General features: G+C 35.5%; 1 protein-coding gene and 1 long non-coding RNA gene across 21 annotated transcripts in view; one reads left to right on the plus strand and one right to left on the minus strand.

Moving 5' to 3' along the window:
• C2CD5 (C2 calcium dependent domain containing 5) overlaps nucleotides 1–2,946 on the plus strand; it is a 97,906-nt gene extending 94,960 nt beyond the window's left edge. For all 19 annotated transcript variants that reach the window (XM_034936171.3, XM_063593164.1, XM_034936173.3 and 16 more), the window contains one exon: nucleotides 1,638–2,946. In XM_034936171.3, coding sequence (XP_034792062.1) covers nucleotides 1,638–1,769 — 132 coding nt within the window. In that variant the 3' untranslated portion in view covers nucleotides 1,770–2,946. The remainder of the gene's footprint in view (nucleotides 1–1,637) is intronic.
• Nucleotides 1–19,920, minus strand: part of LOC134728444 (uncharacterized) — a 203,453-nt gene that overhangs the window by 167,275 nt on the left and 16,258 nt on the right. The window lies entirely within an intron of this gene.

Here is a 19,920-nt window from a genome sequence, read left to right on the forward strand (position 1 = left end):
AACTGTCAATGGCTGATTACCACTGATGTGTACACATCATATCAGGTGCCATGATTTATGTCATTAGCTTTTCCCCCCACTTTTATGTGAGATCTTGCATATACACAAAAAGTGTAGAGAATTGCACACAGACATTCTTACATGTAACCCTCAGCTTAAGAAATAAAATATTAAAAATATGGTTGAAGCCTCAGTGGGCCTATTTTCTCTTTATAATGAATGAACCATCTTAATTTTGTTGTCATTCCTATGCATGCCTTTATATCTTAAAAAAATTCATTGTAGTTTTATTAAAACATCTAAAATGTTTTAATATATTTTTGAATAGGTAGTACATGATTCAGAATTCAAAAGGTATGAATGGAAAAGTCTCTCCTTGTCTGCTGTTCCATCCAGTCACTTTTCTTCCCCACATGCAACCAAATTTTTCATTTTTTTTTTTATGGTAACTTCTAGAGATGTAACACTCCAGAGTGTGTAACCAGAGAGATTTTATACATACAAGCAAATATATATAAATATACTTTTATCTCCCAGTTTAATATAAGTGGTAGCTTTACAGTACATATTGCTCCTCAGCTGTCTCTTTCACCTGATTTTTCTTGGCAACATTTTCATTTCAGGACATAAAGACTACCTTTATTGTTTGTTACAACCACATAACACTCCATGGTATAGGTCGATCGGAATTTCTTTAATTAGTCCCCTGCTGATAAATATTTAGGTTATTTTCAGTAAACATTGTGCTAATACATACAGTGCTGCAAAAACAATGTGATGCATAAATGATTAGCACAAGTGTGAGCATCTCTGTAGGGAAAATTTCTTAAAACAGAATTGCTAGGTCAAAGTAGTACCTTTGTAATTTTCATAGAGATTTCCAAAGTTCCCCTTCATTGAGATATTTTGCATATTCTTTATATAAATATAGAAGGATATATATAATTATGTAAATGATTTTATATTGTATATATCATTTTGCAAATTGTTCTTAATTTATCGTAAGATTTACCCGTATTGATTGAGCTTTAGGTCATTTTTCACTTCCATATAGTATTTCAGGCATGAATATTCCACAGTTTATTTTCATTTCCCTTTTGATGGGCATTTAGTTTGTTTCTAGGATTTTGCTAAACATGATGCAGTGAAAAGTTACTTATTAATCTTTGTTGCATACATGTCCAGGATTTCTCTAGGGAACACATATACATGGAATTAATGGGTCAGGGAGTGTGTTCTTTTTCTGCTTTAGGAGATGGTTCTTTTCAGGATGGTTGCACTTCCTGCTGCAGTGTTAAGTATGTTGCTCTTGTCCCATGTCTTTGTTAACACTTGGTAACATCCAACTTCTGCATTTTTTTGCCAGTATATATGAAGTGGTGTCTCGTTGTCATTTTAATTGTATATCTCTAATAGCGGGCTTGAATATGTTTTCATATGTTCACAGGAGCTCCTTGAGTTTTCTTTCCTGTGAATTGCCCTCTTACCCTTTTCTCATTTTTCTGTTGGATTGCCTATCTTTATCCTAATGATTTAGAAGCCTGTGTTTTTTGGCTGTACAGCACTGCCCCTTATGTAACAGAAGAGTATGAATGTGTTGAGTATAACTGAACCTGTCCTGTTTGTTGTTCTTATAGGCACAGTGTCTTATAAATGTAAGTGGTGACGCAGTGGTTTTTGTTCGTGAATCTGACTTAGAAGTGGTGTCATCTCAGCAACCTACTATCAACTGCCAGTCATCATGTACTGAAGGCGAAGTTACAACCTGAGGAAAATTAGGAAAAAAGAGCTCAACTAAATGAAATTCATCAATCTCTGTTATTTTGTCATTAATTATCTTCTTAGACTTAAAATTGAACTTGAGATAAATAAGGAAGAATTGAGTAGATTTGATTTGCCTGGAGTCTTTTGGAGGCATGAGAATTTTCTAATCTTGACATTTTGTTTGCCTGTTCTAGACAGGCCCTGTGGGGTCTTGACCCTTCAGTAAGTTAAGATAAATTTTTAAAAGAACTGTAGCAAAGATGGAACTTTTGTAATTTATGTTGATTTTAATAAAATCATAATTTTAAAAATGAAATGGGAAGATTGTCAGGAAATTAGGATAGCTACTCTAGTGTAATTTAGAAAAACTAAGCAAGAGATTCTCCAATTGTTAGTGAGTAAGCACTCTGATTTGAGAAATGTGTGGGGACAATGGAGAAAAGTTTTCAGAAAACTGCCATGTAGATTTCTGAATGTGTTCTATTTTGCTGAGGAATTCGGTACCAACTGAAAGGGAAAAGTGCTTCAGCCATCTTTTGAAAACAAGTTAAAATTCTGGAACTTGTATCTGTAATATATCCTAACTCTTGTAAAAGAAAATAATTGATCATAGCTGGTGTCCTTTCATTGAAAGTTGTAATACTGTCTCTAAGGAGGGAGGAAAAGATTATTATGTAATTTTATAACTGGCAACATTTGAGTTAGTATTGACTTTGTCTAAAAGAGGCTTGACTTCAACTGGGTTAAAAATGTCAGTGAATTTTGTTAAAGTAGTAAAAATACAGTTGACTTAGTAGGAACATAAAATTATTTTCTAATAAGATAATATTGCACTCCTACCAAATAAACAGGATTTTAGTAATATCTGAGGGATTGTTGATGGTGAGTTAGACTGTATTTGGCATAGAATTTGGAAATGTAACTTGAATGTAAATATGCTGCAAAATGTTGAATGTATACATAGAAAGACTTTTTCTGTCGACGCCAAATGCCCGTTGTAAATGAACCTTAAATATTACATTCCTCCTTTGCACAATAATATTTCTTTATAACACTTATGATTTTTTCCCCCAGGACAACAAACTACCCTTAAGAGTCATTTCCTTGTTATCACAGGTGTCAATATTTTTCTGTATTTTGTTTATAATTTTATTTTTTAAATAAAAAGTTTACAAAAATAAACTGGAATATTCCTAAATCTCTTTTTTACCTCCATCATATACTACTGTCAGTTTTCTGAATCACTTTCTATCTGATCATCTCCATTCATTTCTTCAGTCAACAAACATCTATTGAGCACCTATTAAATGTAAGGCCTTGGCCTTAATTTTGGAAGGGGTGTGTGTTTGTAATTTTGGCTCTTTCATTGTTTCAGGGTAGGTAGGTATTCATTCAACAACTGTTTATTGAATGCCTGCTAGATGGCAGGGCACAGTTTTAGGCAGTGAACGAAACACACAAAAGTTCTTCCTCTCATAGAGCTTACAGTCAGTGTCTGCATAGGTAAATAATTTGTAAGATGTGGTAATGTAGTATTTTAATAATTGCTAATATTTATTGAATGCTTACTATGGGCAGCCAGTCTAATAAAGATGTTTTTGTATTAAGTCTTTTAATCCTTATGGAAACCTTATTGTTAAGCACCAGTTTATAGTTGAGGAAGCTGAATTGAGAGTTTATGTGAGTTGCCCCAAAGACACAGTAAATAGTGGAGTCAAGATTCAAGCACAGGCAATTTGGCTCTAAAACCTACACTAGTAAGTGAGAAAATGTGAGTGTAGCTTGGAATAGAGGTACTTCCCAAAGGAGACAATATTTTAGCTCAGTCAGGAAAAGTAGTTCACTGGAATTGGGTATTCCCAGTTTATTCATCCATGCATCCATTCGTCCAGCCGTTTGTCCATCCAGCAGCTGTTACGTGATTGCATAGTGTGCTCCAGAGTCTTTCTAGGCAAAGGAATAATAACAGCCATTGCTAATTGGCTGTTTTGTGCCATGTCCTGTGTACATACGATATTGCTAATAATTCATAAAACAAGCCAGGTGGGATTATCTCTATTTTAGTATGAACAATTGTATACTCATGGTGAGACCCAGACTGATTTCTGTCAAAGCTGGAGTTTCCTTAACCACCCAAACTTGCTGCCTATTTACTCACATGGGACTGTTTGCTCCTGTGGGCTACCTTTGAAGCACAATCATCTGGACCAAGATTGGTTCCTTCCAGAAAGGCTAATGTTACCCTACACCCCAAGAGCTGCTGCTCTTTCACTATGTGTACATTACCCCTGAAACATGAGCATCTGGAATGGACATGCTGGGACTTACTCTTGGAAATAGGCCAGTTTACAGCATTTACAGCAGGCTTAACATGCCCTTCATCTTTTGTCACTGCTTCTAGGGGAAACGACTCAATTTAAACGAACTCACTGTCGCACTTCCTCCACCTCCTTCTCTCCCATGATCCATTGTCATCTGGCTTTTATCACCTGTTCTGCCCCTGAATTTGAACATGCCAAAGATGTAAGTATTGGATTGCAGTCTTGCAGTATTAAGTATTTGGTGAGTTTTTTTTAATGCATACAGCTTTTTCATAAGTGCATAAATGGGATTATATAAACAATGTTTAGAGTAGTTTTCTTTTTTACCTTTTTGCCTGGTTTTCTCTTCTTCCCTATCACATCCCTTCCAATCCATGTTAATAACCTAGTGTGTATCCTTACATATTTTGAAAAATCTGTTAGATATAATTTAAATTCAACAAAATTCATCTATTTTAAGTGTATAGTTTGAGCTTGGCAAATATATTCCATCATGTAGCCAAGATATGGAACGTTTCCATCACCAATAAAGTTCCCTGGTGTCCCTCTGCAGTCAGTCTACTCCCCCTTCCATGTCAATGGGATCTTGTGCTCAGCAACTGTCATTTGGCATAATGCTTTTGAGATGCGTCTATGCATGGACAACATTTTTGGCCAGTAGGAATAATAGAGCTATTTTGCATTTGAGTTTGCACTTTTTTTGTGAAAATGAAAATTTCTGTCCTATGGGGTTGACTTTTTCTTGTTAATATTTAATCTGCTGTGTGTGACAATTTCCCCCCTATTTTGTTGTCTATCTTTACAGTTTACAGTAACTTTTCACAATATCTATACTTTTTGTTATGGACAGTGTGACCATCTTTCCTTTTTTTAGCTTCTTAGTTAAATTGACCTCTATTCTCTCTTTGATTTTTTTTTTGGTGTGGGGGGGCTGTCCTTAAGCTTCATCAATTTTCACACATCTTGAATTGCTCTTTTGTTAGTATGTCTCCATCAATAAAAATTTACTATTTCTTATTTCCATAAATGTTGTTACTACTTAGCCGGTTTAGGTTGAATCAGAAGTCTGGGAGATCAAAACCTATCCTCTTTCCAATACGCCACCTAATCTCATGGCACCAGTGCATAAAGACGTGGAAGCATAAAAATGTGTGTTGTGTGGAAGCAACACATTTATTTACAAACTTTTTTTTTCTTTTTCCCTCAGAGGAGGGTCTTTTTCAGAGTGCTTTTGGTAATCCAATCTAAGCTTTGGACCTTTTTGTCCCCAAAAATAAGCATATACATGAACTTTTGCATACTACTTCAGGAGGTTTATTGAAACCACTTCTTTGACCCCAGGCTGAATAAGGAACCACGCTGAAGAAAATGTTAGGAATGGTTGGATAAATACTATCCTAAGAAGCTTGGCTTCTTTCTAATAGAAAAGTCAAGGCACTATAAAGACTCTCAATCTCTCTCTCTCTATATATAATTAAATATAAATATATTTATAATATAAATCAATATATTATTTATATATAATATAGTTAATAGATTGTTAATTATTAATATATAATATAAATTATATATTATATAATATATAATATATATAACAACATTTAATATATATAACATATTTCTATATAATTAGATATATTTATATATAAATTATATATTAATATACCTATATTGATATCTGAATTTATATAAAGTAGATATATAATTATATATAATTTTTTGACTTTTTAATAGCAAAAGATTGCAAATATTAATCTTGTACAACAGTTGTTTTAAATTATATATACATTGTGGAATGCCTAGATTGAGCTAATTAGCATATGCATTACCTCACTTTTTTCTTTTGTGGTGGGACCACTGAGAATCTACTTCTCTTAGCAATTTTCAAGAACACAATACATTATTAACTGTAGTCACCATGTTGTACAATAGACTCCTTGAACTTATTCCTCCTATTTAATTGAAGTTTTGTATCCTTTGACCAACATCTCCTAATGCCCCACCTCTGGCAACCACCATTTTACTATCTACTTCTATGAGTTCAACTTTTTTAGATTTCACATATACTATGTAAGATCATGTGGTATTTGTCATTCTTGCCTGGCTTATTTTACTTAACATTGTGTCTTCCAGGTTCATTCATGTTGTTGAAAATGGCAGAATTTCCTTCTTTTTAAAGACTGAATAGTATCCCATTGTGTATAGATACCATATTTTCTCTATCCACTTATCTGTTTGTGGACACTTAGGTTGATTTCATAACTTGGCTATTGTGAAAAACGCTGTAATGAACATGGGAGTGCAGATACCTCTTTGACATACTGATTTCATATCCCTTGGAAACATGCAGAGTAGTGGGATTGCTGGATCGTATGGTAGTTCTATTTTCAATTTTTTGGGAAGCCTCCAGACTCTTTTCCATAATGGCTGTACTAATTTATATTCTTATCAACAGCGTGCAAGGTTCCCTTTTCTCCACGTACTCTCCAACAAAGACTATATTTTTACATATAAAAAATAAAAACATAAAAATGGTTCCTCTGCTTTTTGAAAGTAAGACTGTTGTTGTCTGTAAAAATCCTTTTAAATAAACATTTGTTCATTGGAGTTTTTTTTAAAGACTATATTTTTAAATATTAACAAACCTCAAAATGTCTATGGTAAGCAGAATAATGGGCCTTCAAAGATGTCCCCAACTTAATCCCCTGTGAATATATTACCTGACATGTTAAAAACTTTGCAAATGTGATCAAGGTCAAGGCTTGAGATGGAGAAATTATCCTGGTTTATCTGGGAGGGTCCTAGAATCTAACCACATGAATCCTTTAAAATGGAAACAGAGGATATAAGAGGTCAGAGAGACTCTATGTGAGTAGGACTTGACTCAACACTGCTGACTTTGAGGCAGGGGAAGAAATGTGGGCTGGGCGCGGTGGCTAACGTCTGTAATCCCAGCACTTCGGGAGGCCGAGGCGGGCGGATCAACTTGAGGTCAGAAGTTCGAGACCAGCCTGGCCAGCATGGTGAAACCCCGTCTCCACTAAAAATACAAAAATTAGCCGGGCATGGTGGTAGGCACCTGTAATCCCAGCTATTTGGGAGGCTGAGGCATGAGAATGGCTGAGGCAGAAGTTGCAGTGAACCGAGATTGTGCCACTGCACTCCAGCCTGGGCGATAGAGGGAGACTCAGTATCAAAATAAAATAAGATAAAAAATAAAAAATAAAAATGTGTGTGACCTCTAGACTCTGGGAATAACTCTCAGCCGACAACAGCCAGAAACCATCTCAGTTCCACAATACAAGAAACTGAATTATGCCAGAAATTCAAATGAACAAGGAAGTGTGTTCTCCCCTAGGGTTTCCAGAAAGGAACAGTCCCTCCAGTGACTTGATTTTAGCCTGGTGAGACCCATGTCAGTTCTGACCTACTGAACTGTAAGGTAATAAGTTTGTGTTGTTGAAACCACTAAGGTTGCAGTAGCAACAGAAAACGAATACAAATTCCTATACAAGTTCAACTATAGAGATACATAAAGTATAAAATTACCGTACAGCTGTGCTATTTGTGATAATAACATCTAATAGAAAATGCTTCACAAATTCAAGATACACGCACTGTCATCTCTCTTATTTTTCCTAACAATTTTGTGTATACCCATATGAATAATTAGCGGAAGTCCAGACTCTCCTGCCTGTAAGCGCTTCTCTACTTCTGGAATCGTCCAACAACTCCAGGGCCCAATGAAGTCCCCAAAGGGTTAACGGCTTCCACATCCAAGCGGCTACAGTGCAGGAATCTTCTCGGTTCACTGTTGCGTCTGCTTCTTATAATCACACGGTGGCGCTGTTGGAATGAGTTCCACACAGAACAGGGAAGTAGCTCGTCTCCCCAGGTGATGATGCCGTACTAACCAAGACTCCTGCACAGGCTTCCAGGGGTCTTTAGGCCATGCCTAATTCAGCCAAGAAAGTCTGCTCAGGTTCAGTTCCCAGTGCTCAACCCTCTAGTTCTCATTCACAGCTGACTCCCAGTGGACCAGGAAGCCCCAGGGGCTCCTTATCATAACTGGTTCTGGGGTCTGTCACTTCATAGCGATATCCTCAAGTGCTTCCCACGGACCTTTCCCTTATTCCCCAAAGGGAATCATGTCAGGAAATTCCAAAGTATTCGTACATATCCTTCTAAAGGGAGTTTAGCAATGTCAGGATGATTTTCTGGTAATAGAGGACTTGCTGATACCTCTCATTACAGTTAATCTTTTAGAGCATAATTCAACTTTTAAAAGGATCTTTATATGGCAAAATGTATTATTTTTTCATGTTTATTTATTTTTATTTTTATTATTTTATTTTTCCCTAAGTTATTGGGGTACAGGTGGTGTTTGGTTACATGAGTAAGTTCTTTAGTGGTGATTTGTGAGATTTTGGTGCACCCATCACCTGAGCAGTATACATTGCACCATATCTGTAGTCTTTTATCCCTCCCCCTCCTCCCACTCTTCCCCCCAAGTCTCCAAAGTCCATTGTATCATTCTTATGTCTTTGTGTCTCATAGCTTAGCTCCCACATATCAGTGAGAACATATGATGTTTGGGTTTCCAATCCTGAGTTACTTCACTTAGAATAATAGTGTCCAATCTCATCCAGGTCACTGCAAGTGCTGTTAATTCATTCCTCTTTATGGCTGAGTAGTATTCCATCATATATATATATATATATATATATAATGGATATATATATATATATAATGGATATATATATATATATATATCACAGTTTATCCACTAGATTGATGGGCATTTGGGTTGGTTCTACGATTTTGCAATTGTGAATTGTGCTGCTATAAACATGCGTGTGCAAGTATCTTTTTCAAATAATGACTTCTTTTCCTCTGGGTAGATACCCAGTAGTAAGATTGCTGGATCAAATGGTAGTTCTACATTTAGTTCATTAAGGAATCTCCACACTGTTTTCCATAGTGGCTGTACTAGTTTACAGTCCCACCAGCAGTGTAGAAGTGTTCCCTGATCACCACATCCATGCCAACATCTACTGTTTTTTGATTTTTGATTATGGCCATTTCCCTGGGAGTAAGGTGATATCGCATTGTGGTTTTGATTTGCAATTCCCTGATCATGAGTGAAGTTGAGCATTTTTTCATATGTTTGTTGGCCATTTGTATATTTTTTCTTACTGATTTGTTTGAGTTTGTTGTAGATTCTGGATATTAGTCGTTTGTCAGATGTATAGATTGTGAAGACTTTCTCCCACTCTGTGGATTGTCTGTTTACTCTGCTGACTGTTCCTTTTGCCATGGAAAAGCGCTTTAATTAGGTCCTAGCTATTTATCTTTGTTTTTATTGCATTTGCTTTTGGGTTTTTGGTCATGAAATCCTTGCCTAAGCCAACGTCTAGAAGGGTTTTTCCAATGTTGTCTTCTAGAATTTTTATAGTTTCAGGTCTTAGGTTTAAGTCCTTAATCCATCTTAAGTTGATTTTTGTATGAGGTGAGAGATGAGGATGCAGTTTAATTCTCCTACATGTGGCTAGCCAATCCCAGCACCATTTGCTGAAAAGAGTGTCCTTTCCCCACTTTATGGTTTTGTTTGCTTTGTCGAAGATCAGTTGGCTGGAAGTATTTGGGTTTATTTCTGGTTCTCTACTCAGTTCCATTGGTCTATGTGCCTATATTTTTTACCAGCACCACACTCTTTTAGTGACTATGGTCTTATAGTATAGTTTGAAATCAGGTAGTGTGATGCCTCCAGACTTGTTCTTTTTGCTTAGTCTTGCTTTGGCTATGCAGGCTCTTTTTTGGTTCCATATGAATTTTAGAATTATTTTTTCTAACTCTGTGAAGAACGATGGTGGTATTTTGATGGGGATTGCGTTTAATTTGTGGATTACTTTGGCAGAATGGTCATTTTTACAATATTGATTCTACCCATCCATGAGCATGGGATGCGTTTCCATTTGTTTGTATTGTCTGTGATTTCTTTCAGCAATATTTTGTAGTTTTTCTTGTAGAGGTCTTTCGACTCCTTTGTTAAGTATATTCCTAAGTATTTTATTTTATTTGTGGCTACTGTAAAGGGGGTTGAGTTCTTGATTTGATTCTCCGCTTGGTTGCTGTTGGTGTGTAGAAGAGCTATTGATTTGCGTGCATTAATCTTGTATCTGGGAATTTTGTTGAATGCTTTTATCAGTTCTAGGAGCTTTCTGGAAGAGTTCTTGGGGTTTTCAAGGTAAACGATCATATCATCAGCAAATGGGGACAGTTTGACTTTCCTCTTTACTGATTTGGATGCCCTTTATTTCTTTATCTTGTCTGATTTCTCTGGCTAGGACTTCCAATACTATGTTGAAGAGGAGTGGTGAGAGTGGGCATCCTTGTCTCATTCCTGTTCTCAGAGGGAGTGCTTTCAATTTTTCCCCATTCAGTATTATGTTGACTGTGGGCTTGTCATAGATGGATTTTATTACATTAAGGTATGTCCCTTGTATGTTGATTTTGCTGAGAATTTTAATCATAAAGCATGCTGGATTTTGTCTAATGCTTTTTCTGTATCTACTGAGACGATCATGTGATTTTTGCTTTTACTTCTGTTTAGGTGGTGTATCGTATTTATTGACTTGTGTATGTTAAACTGTCCCTGCATCTCTGGTATGAAACCCAGTTGATCATGGTGGATTATCTTTTTGATATGTTGTTGGATTTGGTTAGCTAGTATTTTATTAAGGATTTTAGCATCTAACTTCATCAAGGATATCTGTCTGTAGTTTTCTTTCGTGGTTGTGTCCTTTCCTGGTTTTGGTATTAGGGTGATGCTGGCTTCATAGAATGAATTAGGGAGGGTTCCTTCTTTATCTTGTGGAATAGTGTCAAAAGGATTGGTACCAATTCTTCTTTGAATGTCTGGTAGAATTCTTCTGTGAATCCATCTGGTCCTGAACATTTTTTTGTTGGTAATTTTAAAATCACTGTTTCAGTCTCACTGCTTGTTATTGGTCTGCTCAGGGTATCTAATTCTTCCTGATTTAAGCTAGGAGAGTTGTATTTTCCCGGGAATTTATCCATCTCTTCTAGGTTTTCTAGTTTATGTGCGTAAAGTTGTTCATAGTAGCCCTGAATGATCTTTTGTATTTCAGTGGTGTCAGTTGTAATATCTCCTGCTTCATTTCTTAGTGAGGTTATTTGAATTTTCTCTCTTCTTTTCTTGGTTAATCTTACTAATGGTCTATCAATTTTATTTATCTTTTCAAAGAACCAGCTTTTTGCTTCATTTATTGTTTGTATTTTTTTGTTTGTTTCAGTTTCACTTGGTTCTGCTCTGATCTTGGTTATTTCCTTTATTCTGCTGGGTTTGGGTTTGGTTTTGTTCTTGATTCTCTAGTCCCTTGAGGTGTGACCTTAGATTGTCTGTTTGTGCCCTTTCAGACTTTTTGATATAGTTGTTTAGGGCTATGAACCTCTTATCACTGCCTTAACTGTATCCCAGAGGTTTTTGATAGGTTGTGTCATTCTTGTCATTCAGTTTGAATAATTTTTTAATTTCAATCTTGATTTTGTTTTTGACCCAATGCTCATTCAGGAGCAGGTTATTTAATTCCCATGTATTTGCGTGGTTTTGAAGGTTCCTTTTGGAGTTGATTTCCAGTTTTATTCCACTGTGGTCTAAGAGAGTGCTTGATATAATTTCAATTTTCTTAAATTTATTGAGGCTCATTTTATGGCCTATCATAGGGTCTGTCTTGGAGAAGGTTCCATGTGCTGTTGAATAGAATGTGTGTTCTGAGGTTGTTGGATGAAATGTTCTGTATATTTCTGTTAAATCCATTTGTTCCATGGTATAGTTTAAATCCATTGTTTCTTTGTTGACTTTCTGTCTTGATGACCTGTCTAATGCTGCCAGTGAAGTATTGAAGTCCCCCACTATTATTTTATTGCTATCTATCTCATTTCTTAGGTCTGTTAGTAATTGTTTCATAAATTTGGGATCTCAGGTGTTCGATGCATATATGTTTAGGATTGTGATATTTTCCTGTTGGACAAGGCCTTTTATCAATATATAATGTTTCTCTGTGTCTCTTTTAACCGCTGTTGCTTTAAAGTTTGTTTTATCTGATATAAGAATAGCTACCCCTGCTCACTTTTGGTGTCCATTTGCATGAAATGCCTTTTTCCACCCCTTTATTTTAAGTTTATGTGAGTCCTTATCTGTTAGGTGAGTTTTTTGAAGGCAGCAGATGGTTGGTGAGCTATTATCCATTCTGTGGCTCTCTATTTTTTAAGTGGAGCACTTAAGCATTTACATTCAACGTTAATACTGAAATGTTAGGTACCATTGCGCTGATCATGCTCTTTGTTGCCTATGTACTTTGTTTTGTTTTTTGTTTTTGCTTTTTTAACTTATATTTTTGTTTTATAGGTCCTGTGTGACTTATGCTTTAAAGAGGTCCTGTTTTGATGTGTTTCTAGGATTTGTTTCAGGATTTAGAGCTCCTTTTAGCAATTCTTACAGTGGTTGCTTGGTAATGGCAAATTCTCTCAGCATTTGTTTATCTGAAAATGACTGTATCTTTCCTTCATATCATGCTTAGTTTCACTGGATACAAAGTTTTTGGCTGATTATTGTTTCGTTTGAGTAGGCTGAAGATAGGGCCTCAATTCCTTCTAGCTTGTAGGGTTTCTGCTGAGAAATCTGCTGTTAATCTGATGGGTTTTCCTTCATAGGTTACCTGGTGCTTCTATCTCACAGCTCTTAAGATTCTTTCTTTCATCTTAACTTTGTATAACCTGAGGACAACGTGCCTAGGTGAAGATCTTTTTGCGGTGAATTTCCCAGGTGTTCTTTGTGCTTCTTGTATTTGCATGTCTAGGTCTCTAGCAAGGCTGGGGAAGTTTTCCTTGATTATTCCCCCAAATATTGTTTTCCAAGCTTCTAGAATTGTCTTCTTCCTCAGGAACACCGATTATTCTTAAGTTTTGTCATTTAACACAATCCCAGATTTTTTGGAGGCTTTGTTCATATTTTCTAATTCTTTTTTCTTTGTCTTTGTTGAAGTGGGTTAATTTGAAGACCTTGTCTTCGAGCTCTGAATTTTTTTCTTCCACTTGTTCAGTTCTATTGCTGAGAGTTTCCAGAGCATTTTGCATTCCTGAAGTGTATCCAAAGTTTCCTGAATTTTTGATTTTTTGTTTAAGTTATCTATTTCCTTGGATATTTCTCCCTTCTCTTCTTGTATCATTTTTTGGATTTCGTTGCGTTGGCCTTTGCCTTTCTCTGGCCCCTCCCTGATTAGCTCAATAACTAACCTCCTGAATTCTTTTCAAGATAAATAAGAGATTTCATCTTGGTTTGGATCTATTGCTGGTGAACTAGTGTGATTTTTGAGGGGGTATTGATGAGCCTTGTTTTGTCATATTACCAGGGTTGGTTTTCTGGCTCCTTCTCATTTGAGTAGGTTCTGTCAGAGTCTAGGGCTGAAAGATGTTGTTTGGACTTTTTTGTCCCATGGGGTGTTCTGTTGGTGTAGTACTCTCCCGCTTTTCCTGTGGTTGTGGCTCCCTGTGAGCTGAACTGCAATGATCATTGTCTCTCTTCTGGGTCTAGGCATTCAGAGAGTCTACCCAGCTCTGGGCTGGTACTAGGGGTTGTCTGCACAGAGTCCTGTGATGCGAACCATCTATGAGTCTCTCAGCCATGGATACCAGTGCCTGTTCCAGTGGAGGTGGCAGAGGGTGCAATGTACTCTGTGGGGGCCCTTAGCTTTGGTGGTTTAATGCTCTATTTTTGTGCTGGTTGGCCTCCTGCCAGGAGGTGGCACTTTCCAGAAAGCATCAACTGTAGTAGTGTGGAGAGGGGCCAGTGATGGGTGGGGCCCAAGAACTCCCAAAATTATATGCCCTTTGTCTTCCACTACCAGGGTGGGTAGGGAAGGACCAGCAGGTGGGGGTGGGGCTAGGTGTGTCTGGGCTCAGACTCTCCTTGGACGGGTCTTGCTGTGGCTGCTGTGGGGCATGGGGTGAGATTCCCAGATCACTGGAGTTGTGTACCTAGGAGGATTATGGCTGCCTCTGTTGAGTCATGCAGGTTGTCAGGGAAGTGGGAGAAAGCCGGCAGTCACAGACCTCACCCAGCTCTCACACAAACCAAAGGGCCAGTCTCACTCCCACCGTGCCTACCACAACAGTCTGAGTCTGTTTCCAGGTGCAGGGCGAGACAGGCTTGAAAACTTGCCCGAGGCTTTCTGTCTCCTAGCCGTGAAAGAAAAGGGCTTTAGTTCTTCCCCTGCCTGTGAAGTCTGCAAGCCAGATTTGCACCCTCCCCCAAGTTCTGACCAGGAGGTTTCTCACCTCGTTCAAATTGTTACAAAGTTCAGCCAGAGAATTCCTTCTCCCTGTGGAGTTTTACCCTCTGCTCTTCTGGCCACCCTCCTGATGGATCCCTGCGGTGCCAGGCAGGAATGGGCTGCTTGGGGACCCACTGAGCCCCCAGGGCCTTTCTGCGGCTTTCTCTACCCCTGTATTTTGTTTGGCTCGGCTCTCTAACTTGACTCAGCTCCAGGTAAAGTTGGAAACTTCTCCCACAAACAGACCTTCAGCTTCTCCAGTGGGGGTGTGTGTTCAGAAGAGGAGGGTCTCCCTTTCCAACTTCCACAGTTGGGGCACTCACAGTATTTAGGGTGTCTCCCAGGTCCTGCAGGAGCCGTCCGCTTCCTTCAGAGGGTCTGTGGGTCCTCTCAGGATTGCTGGTTTGTTCTTACAGCCAATCTGGAGCTAAAATTCACAGTGCCAGCCTCTGTATGCTGCTCTCTCCGGAGCTGCAATCTAGTCCAGCCTCCCATCTGCCATGATCCCTACAGGCTAAAATTTATTAATCTTTTAAGTATTTAACTTTGTATGACTGTTGGCTTCTGTTTTAACAAATTCTTCCTTGCCACAAAGTCAAAATTTATTGGAGTATATTGAGGTCTAGTTATATGCGAAAAATGTTACCTGTTTTGTGTGTGGAATTCCATAAATTTTGAAAAGCACTTGTAGTTGTGTAACCATCATTGTAAACAAGACCTAGAACATTTCCATCACCCAAAAAGGTTTCTTCCTGCCCCTGTGTAATGAATCCCCTCTACCAGCACCCAAACCCTGAAACTGCTGATCTGTTTTTTGTTCCCAAGTTTACCTTTGCAAGAATGTTATATAAATGGAATAATTCAGAATGTTTCCTTTTGAGTCCAGCTTCTCTCACTTAGCATGATATATTTGAGATTCATCTGTATAACAATACATTATTATATTAATGTATTAACACTTCATTCCCCCCTTTATTTCTGAGTAGTGTTCTATCATATGGATGCAACACAATATGTTTATCCATTCACCAACTGGTGTCCACTGGGTTGTTTCTAGTATTTGGAGATTATTAATAAAACCCTACAAACTTTCATGTACAGGTCTTTTTGTGAGCATAAGTTTCCATTTCTTTTGGATCAATACCTAAGGGAAGGATTGCTTATCATATGTGTCAAATGATAAGTATATGTTTAATGATATGAAATTGCCAAACTGCTTTCCAAAGTAGCTGTATCATTTTGCATTCCGACTCACAATGTATGAGGGTTCTTTTTGCGTTGCATCCTCACCAGTGCTTGGTATTCTCAGTTTGGTTTTAGCTACTCTAGTAGGTGTATCTCACTGTGATTTAAATTTGCATTTTCCTAATGACTAATAATATTATGAGTAATTTTTCACATGCTCGTTTGCTATCTACATTTCTTCCTTGGTGATATGTCTGTTCAAGTCTTTTGATCATTTTTGTATTTTAAATTGATTTTTGATTGAGTTCCTTATATATTCTGTGTATCAGCGGTTTCTTATTTAAATAACATATGTGTTTTGTGGACATTTTCTTTCAATCTGTGACTTGTCTTTGCATTCTTTTAACATTATCTTTTAAGGAACAGAAGTTTTTAATTTTGATGAAGTGATGAAGTCCAATTTATCATTTTTTAATTTTGTGGTTCATGCTTTTTGTGTTCCACCTAAGAAATGTTTGCCTAATGCAGATCACAAAGATTATCTGGAAGTTTCAGAGTTTTTGGCTCTACATTTAGGTGTGTGATCATTTCAAATTACACTTTTATATGGTGTCAGGTTTGGTCAAGGTTGGTTTGTTTGTTTTTGCATATAATGTTCAACTGCTCCAGCACTATTTGTTGAAATGACTAGCTTTTCTTCATTGAATTGATTTGACATCTTTGTTGAAAATTGTTTGGTCACATATATATGAATTTATTTCTGGAGTCTGTCATGTGTTCCGCTGATCTGCAAGTCTACTCCTTTTCCAATACTGCACTTCTTGATTCCTGAAACTTATAGTTAGTCGGCAAATAAAGGAATGTAAACCCTCCAACTTTGTTCACATTTTTTCAAATAAACCTTTTGGCTATTCTAGTTTTTTGTTTGTTTGTTTTTTTCCTCCATAAAATTAGAATAGGTCTTACAATTTTTATTTAAAACAAGCCCCAAGCTGATATTTTTGATTGAAATTGTGTTGAATCTATAGACCAGTTGAGAGAGCATTGACGGCTTAACAATATTGAGTCTTCCAATTCATAAACATTGTATTGCCCTCTGTTTATTTGATTCTCTCATCAATGTTTTAGAGTTTTTAGCACGCAAATCTTATTCATCTTTGGGGGCATTATATTGATTTCAGATTTATTTTGGTCTTATTGTAAATGGTACTGTTTTAGTTATAATTTTAATTTCCAGAAATTATTTATTTTTAGTATATACAAATATAATTGATTTTTTACAACGATCTTATATCCTGCAGCCATTTATTAATTTTAGTATCTTTTTGTAGAATCATTTCCGGGTTTCTATCAGTGGAGTTACCCATTGTCATGATAACAAATAGTAATAGTTTTATTTCTTTCTTTTCAATCTGGATGATTTTTACTTCTTTTTCTTGTTTCTTATTAAATTGGCCATATTAATAATTATTTTAGTAAATTATTAAGTACAATGTATAGTGGTAAGAGTGGACATCCTAGCCTTGTTCCAGCTCTTAGGGGGAAGGCATTTAGTATTTCACCATTAACTGTGATGTTATCTGCATGGTTTTCTAAAATGCTCTTTAAATTTTGTCAAATGTTTATTCTGCATCTATCAATGTGATTACATGGATTTTCTTCTTTAGTTTGTTGACATCATGAATTACACTTATTGATTTTTAAAAACTAAACCAAATGTTCCCTCTTCTTCTACTTTACAGAAGAGTTTATCTACAATTGATGCTGTTTGATCCATAAATGTGTGATAGAATTTGCCAGCAAAGGTATCCAACACTTGAGTTATCTTTGTTGGCAGGTCTTTAACTATGAATTAAATCTATTAATAAATATAGGGCTATTTAGGTTATCCTTTTCTTTTTGTTTAAACTTTGGCAGTTTGTGTCTTTCAAGGAATTTGTCCCTTTTTCCCTCAATTGTTGAATTTATTGGCATAGAGTTATTCGTAATATTATCTTCTTATTTTTTTAAATATCTGTAGAATCTGTAGTGATATGTCTGCTATTATTCCAGATATTGGTAATTTGTGTCTTCCTTTTTTTTTTCCTCAATCACGTCAGTTTGGATAGAAGTTCATCTCATCTATTGATCTTTTCAAAGTACTGACTTTTGATGTCATTGATGTTTTTCCCTATTTTTCTCGGTTTTGGTTTTGTTTCTGCTCTTTTTTTAAAATTAAAAATATATTTAGGAGGTACAAGTGCAGACTTCTTACATGTATCCATTGCATAATGGTGAAGTCTGGGCTTTTAGTGTACCAATTACCCAAACAGTGAACATTGTACCCAATAGGTAATTTTCACCCCTCACTCCTCTTCCTACCTCCCACATTTTGTAGTTCCCAATGTCTATTATTCCACTCTCTATGTCCATGTGTACCCATTGTCTAGCTCCCATTTATAAGTGAGAGCATGCAGCATTTGACTTTCTGTTTCTGAGTTATTTCACTTAGGACAATGGCCTCCAGTTCCATCCATGTTGCTGCAAAAGACATGATTTCATTCTTTTTTATTGCTGAGTAGTATCCCATGGTGTGTGTGTATGTGTGTGTGTGTGTATATATATATATACACACACATAAATATATCTCCATGGTGTGTGTATGTGTATGTATATGTGTGTATATATATATATATACACACACACACACACACCATGGAGATATATATATGTGTACATATTATATATATATATTTACATATATATACACACATATTCACACACCCTGGAGATACACACACACACACACACACACACACACACACCATGGAATACTACTCAGCAATAAAAAAGATATATATATCATATCTCTCTCTCTATATATATATCTCTATATATATCTCTATATATCTCTATATCTCTATATATCTCTATATATCTATATATCTCTATATATCTATATATATCTCTATATATCTCTATATATCTATATATATCTCTATATATCTATATATATCTATATATATCTCTATATATCTCTATATATCTATATATATCTATATATATCTCTATATATCTCTATATATCTCTATATATCTATATATCTATATATATCTATATATCTATATATCTCTATATCTCTATATATCTATATATCTATATATCTCTATATATCTATATATCTCTATATATCTATATATCTATATATCTCTATATATCTATATATCTATATATCTATATATATCTATATATCTATATATCTATATATATCTATATATCTATATATCTATATATATCTATATATCTATATATCTATATATATCTATATATCTATATATCTATATCTATCTATATATATCTATATATCTATATATCATATATATCGATCTATATATCATATATATCTATATATCTATATATCATATATATCTATATATCATATATATCTATATATCATATATATCTATATATCATATATATCTATATATCATATATATCTATATATCATATATATCTATATATCATATATATCTATATATCGTATATATCTATATATCGTATATATCTACATATATCATATATATCTATATATCATATATAGCTATATATCATATATATCTACATATATCATATATAGCTATATATCATATATCTATCTATATATCATATATGTATATATCATATATCTATCTATATTTATATATCATATATCTATATATTTATATATATCATATATCTATATATATCACATTTACTTTATCCAGTCCTCCACTGATGGACACTAAGGTTGATTCCATCTCTTTGCTATTGTGAATAACTGCTGTGATAAACATGAGTGCGGTGTATTTTTGAATAATGATTTATTTCCCTTTGCATATATACCCAGTAGTGGGATTGCTGGATTGAATGGTAGTTTTATTTTAAGTTCTTTGAGAAATCTCCATACTACTTTCCATAAAGGTTGTACTAATTTACATTACCACCAACAGTGTACAAGCATTCTTTTTTTCTCCACATCCTCACCAACATATGTTGTTTTTAGACTTTTTAATAGTAGCATTCTGAGTGATGTAAGATGATATCTCATTGTGGTTTTAATTTGTATTTCTCTGACCATTAGTGAGGTTGAGCAGTTTCGTATGTTTGTTGGCTGGGTAATATTGGCCTCATAGAATGAATTAGGGAGAATTCCCTTCTCAATTTTTTGGAATAGTTTCAGGAAGGTTGGTATTAGCTCTTCTTTGTATGTTTTGTGGAATTAAGCTGTGAATCCCTCTGGTCCTGGGATTTATTTGGTTGGGAGTTTTTTTTCTTTT

The sequence above is a fragment of the Pan paniscus genome, chromosome 10 (assembly GCF_029289425.2).
Source record: "Pan paniscus chromosome 10, NHGRI_mPanPan1-v2.0_pri, whole genome shotgun sequence".
Taxonomy (NCBI): domain Eukaryota; kingdom Metazoa; phylum Chordata; class Mammalia; order Primates; family Hominidae; genus Pan; species Pan paniscus.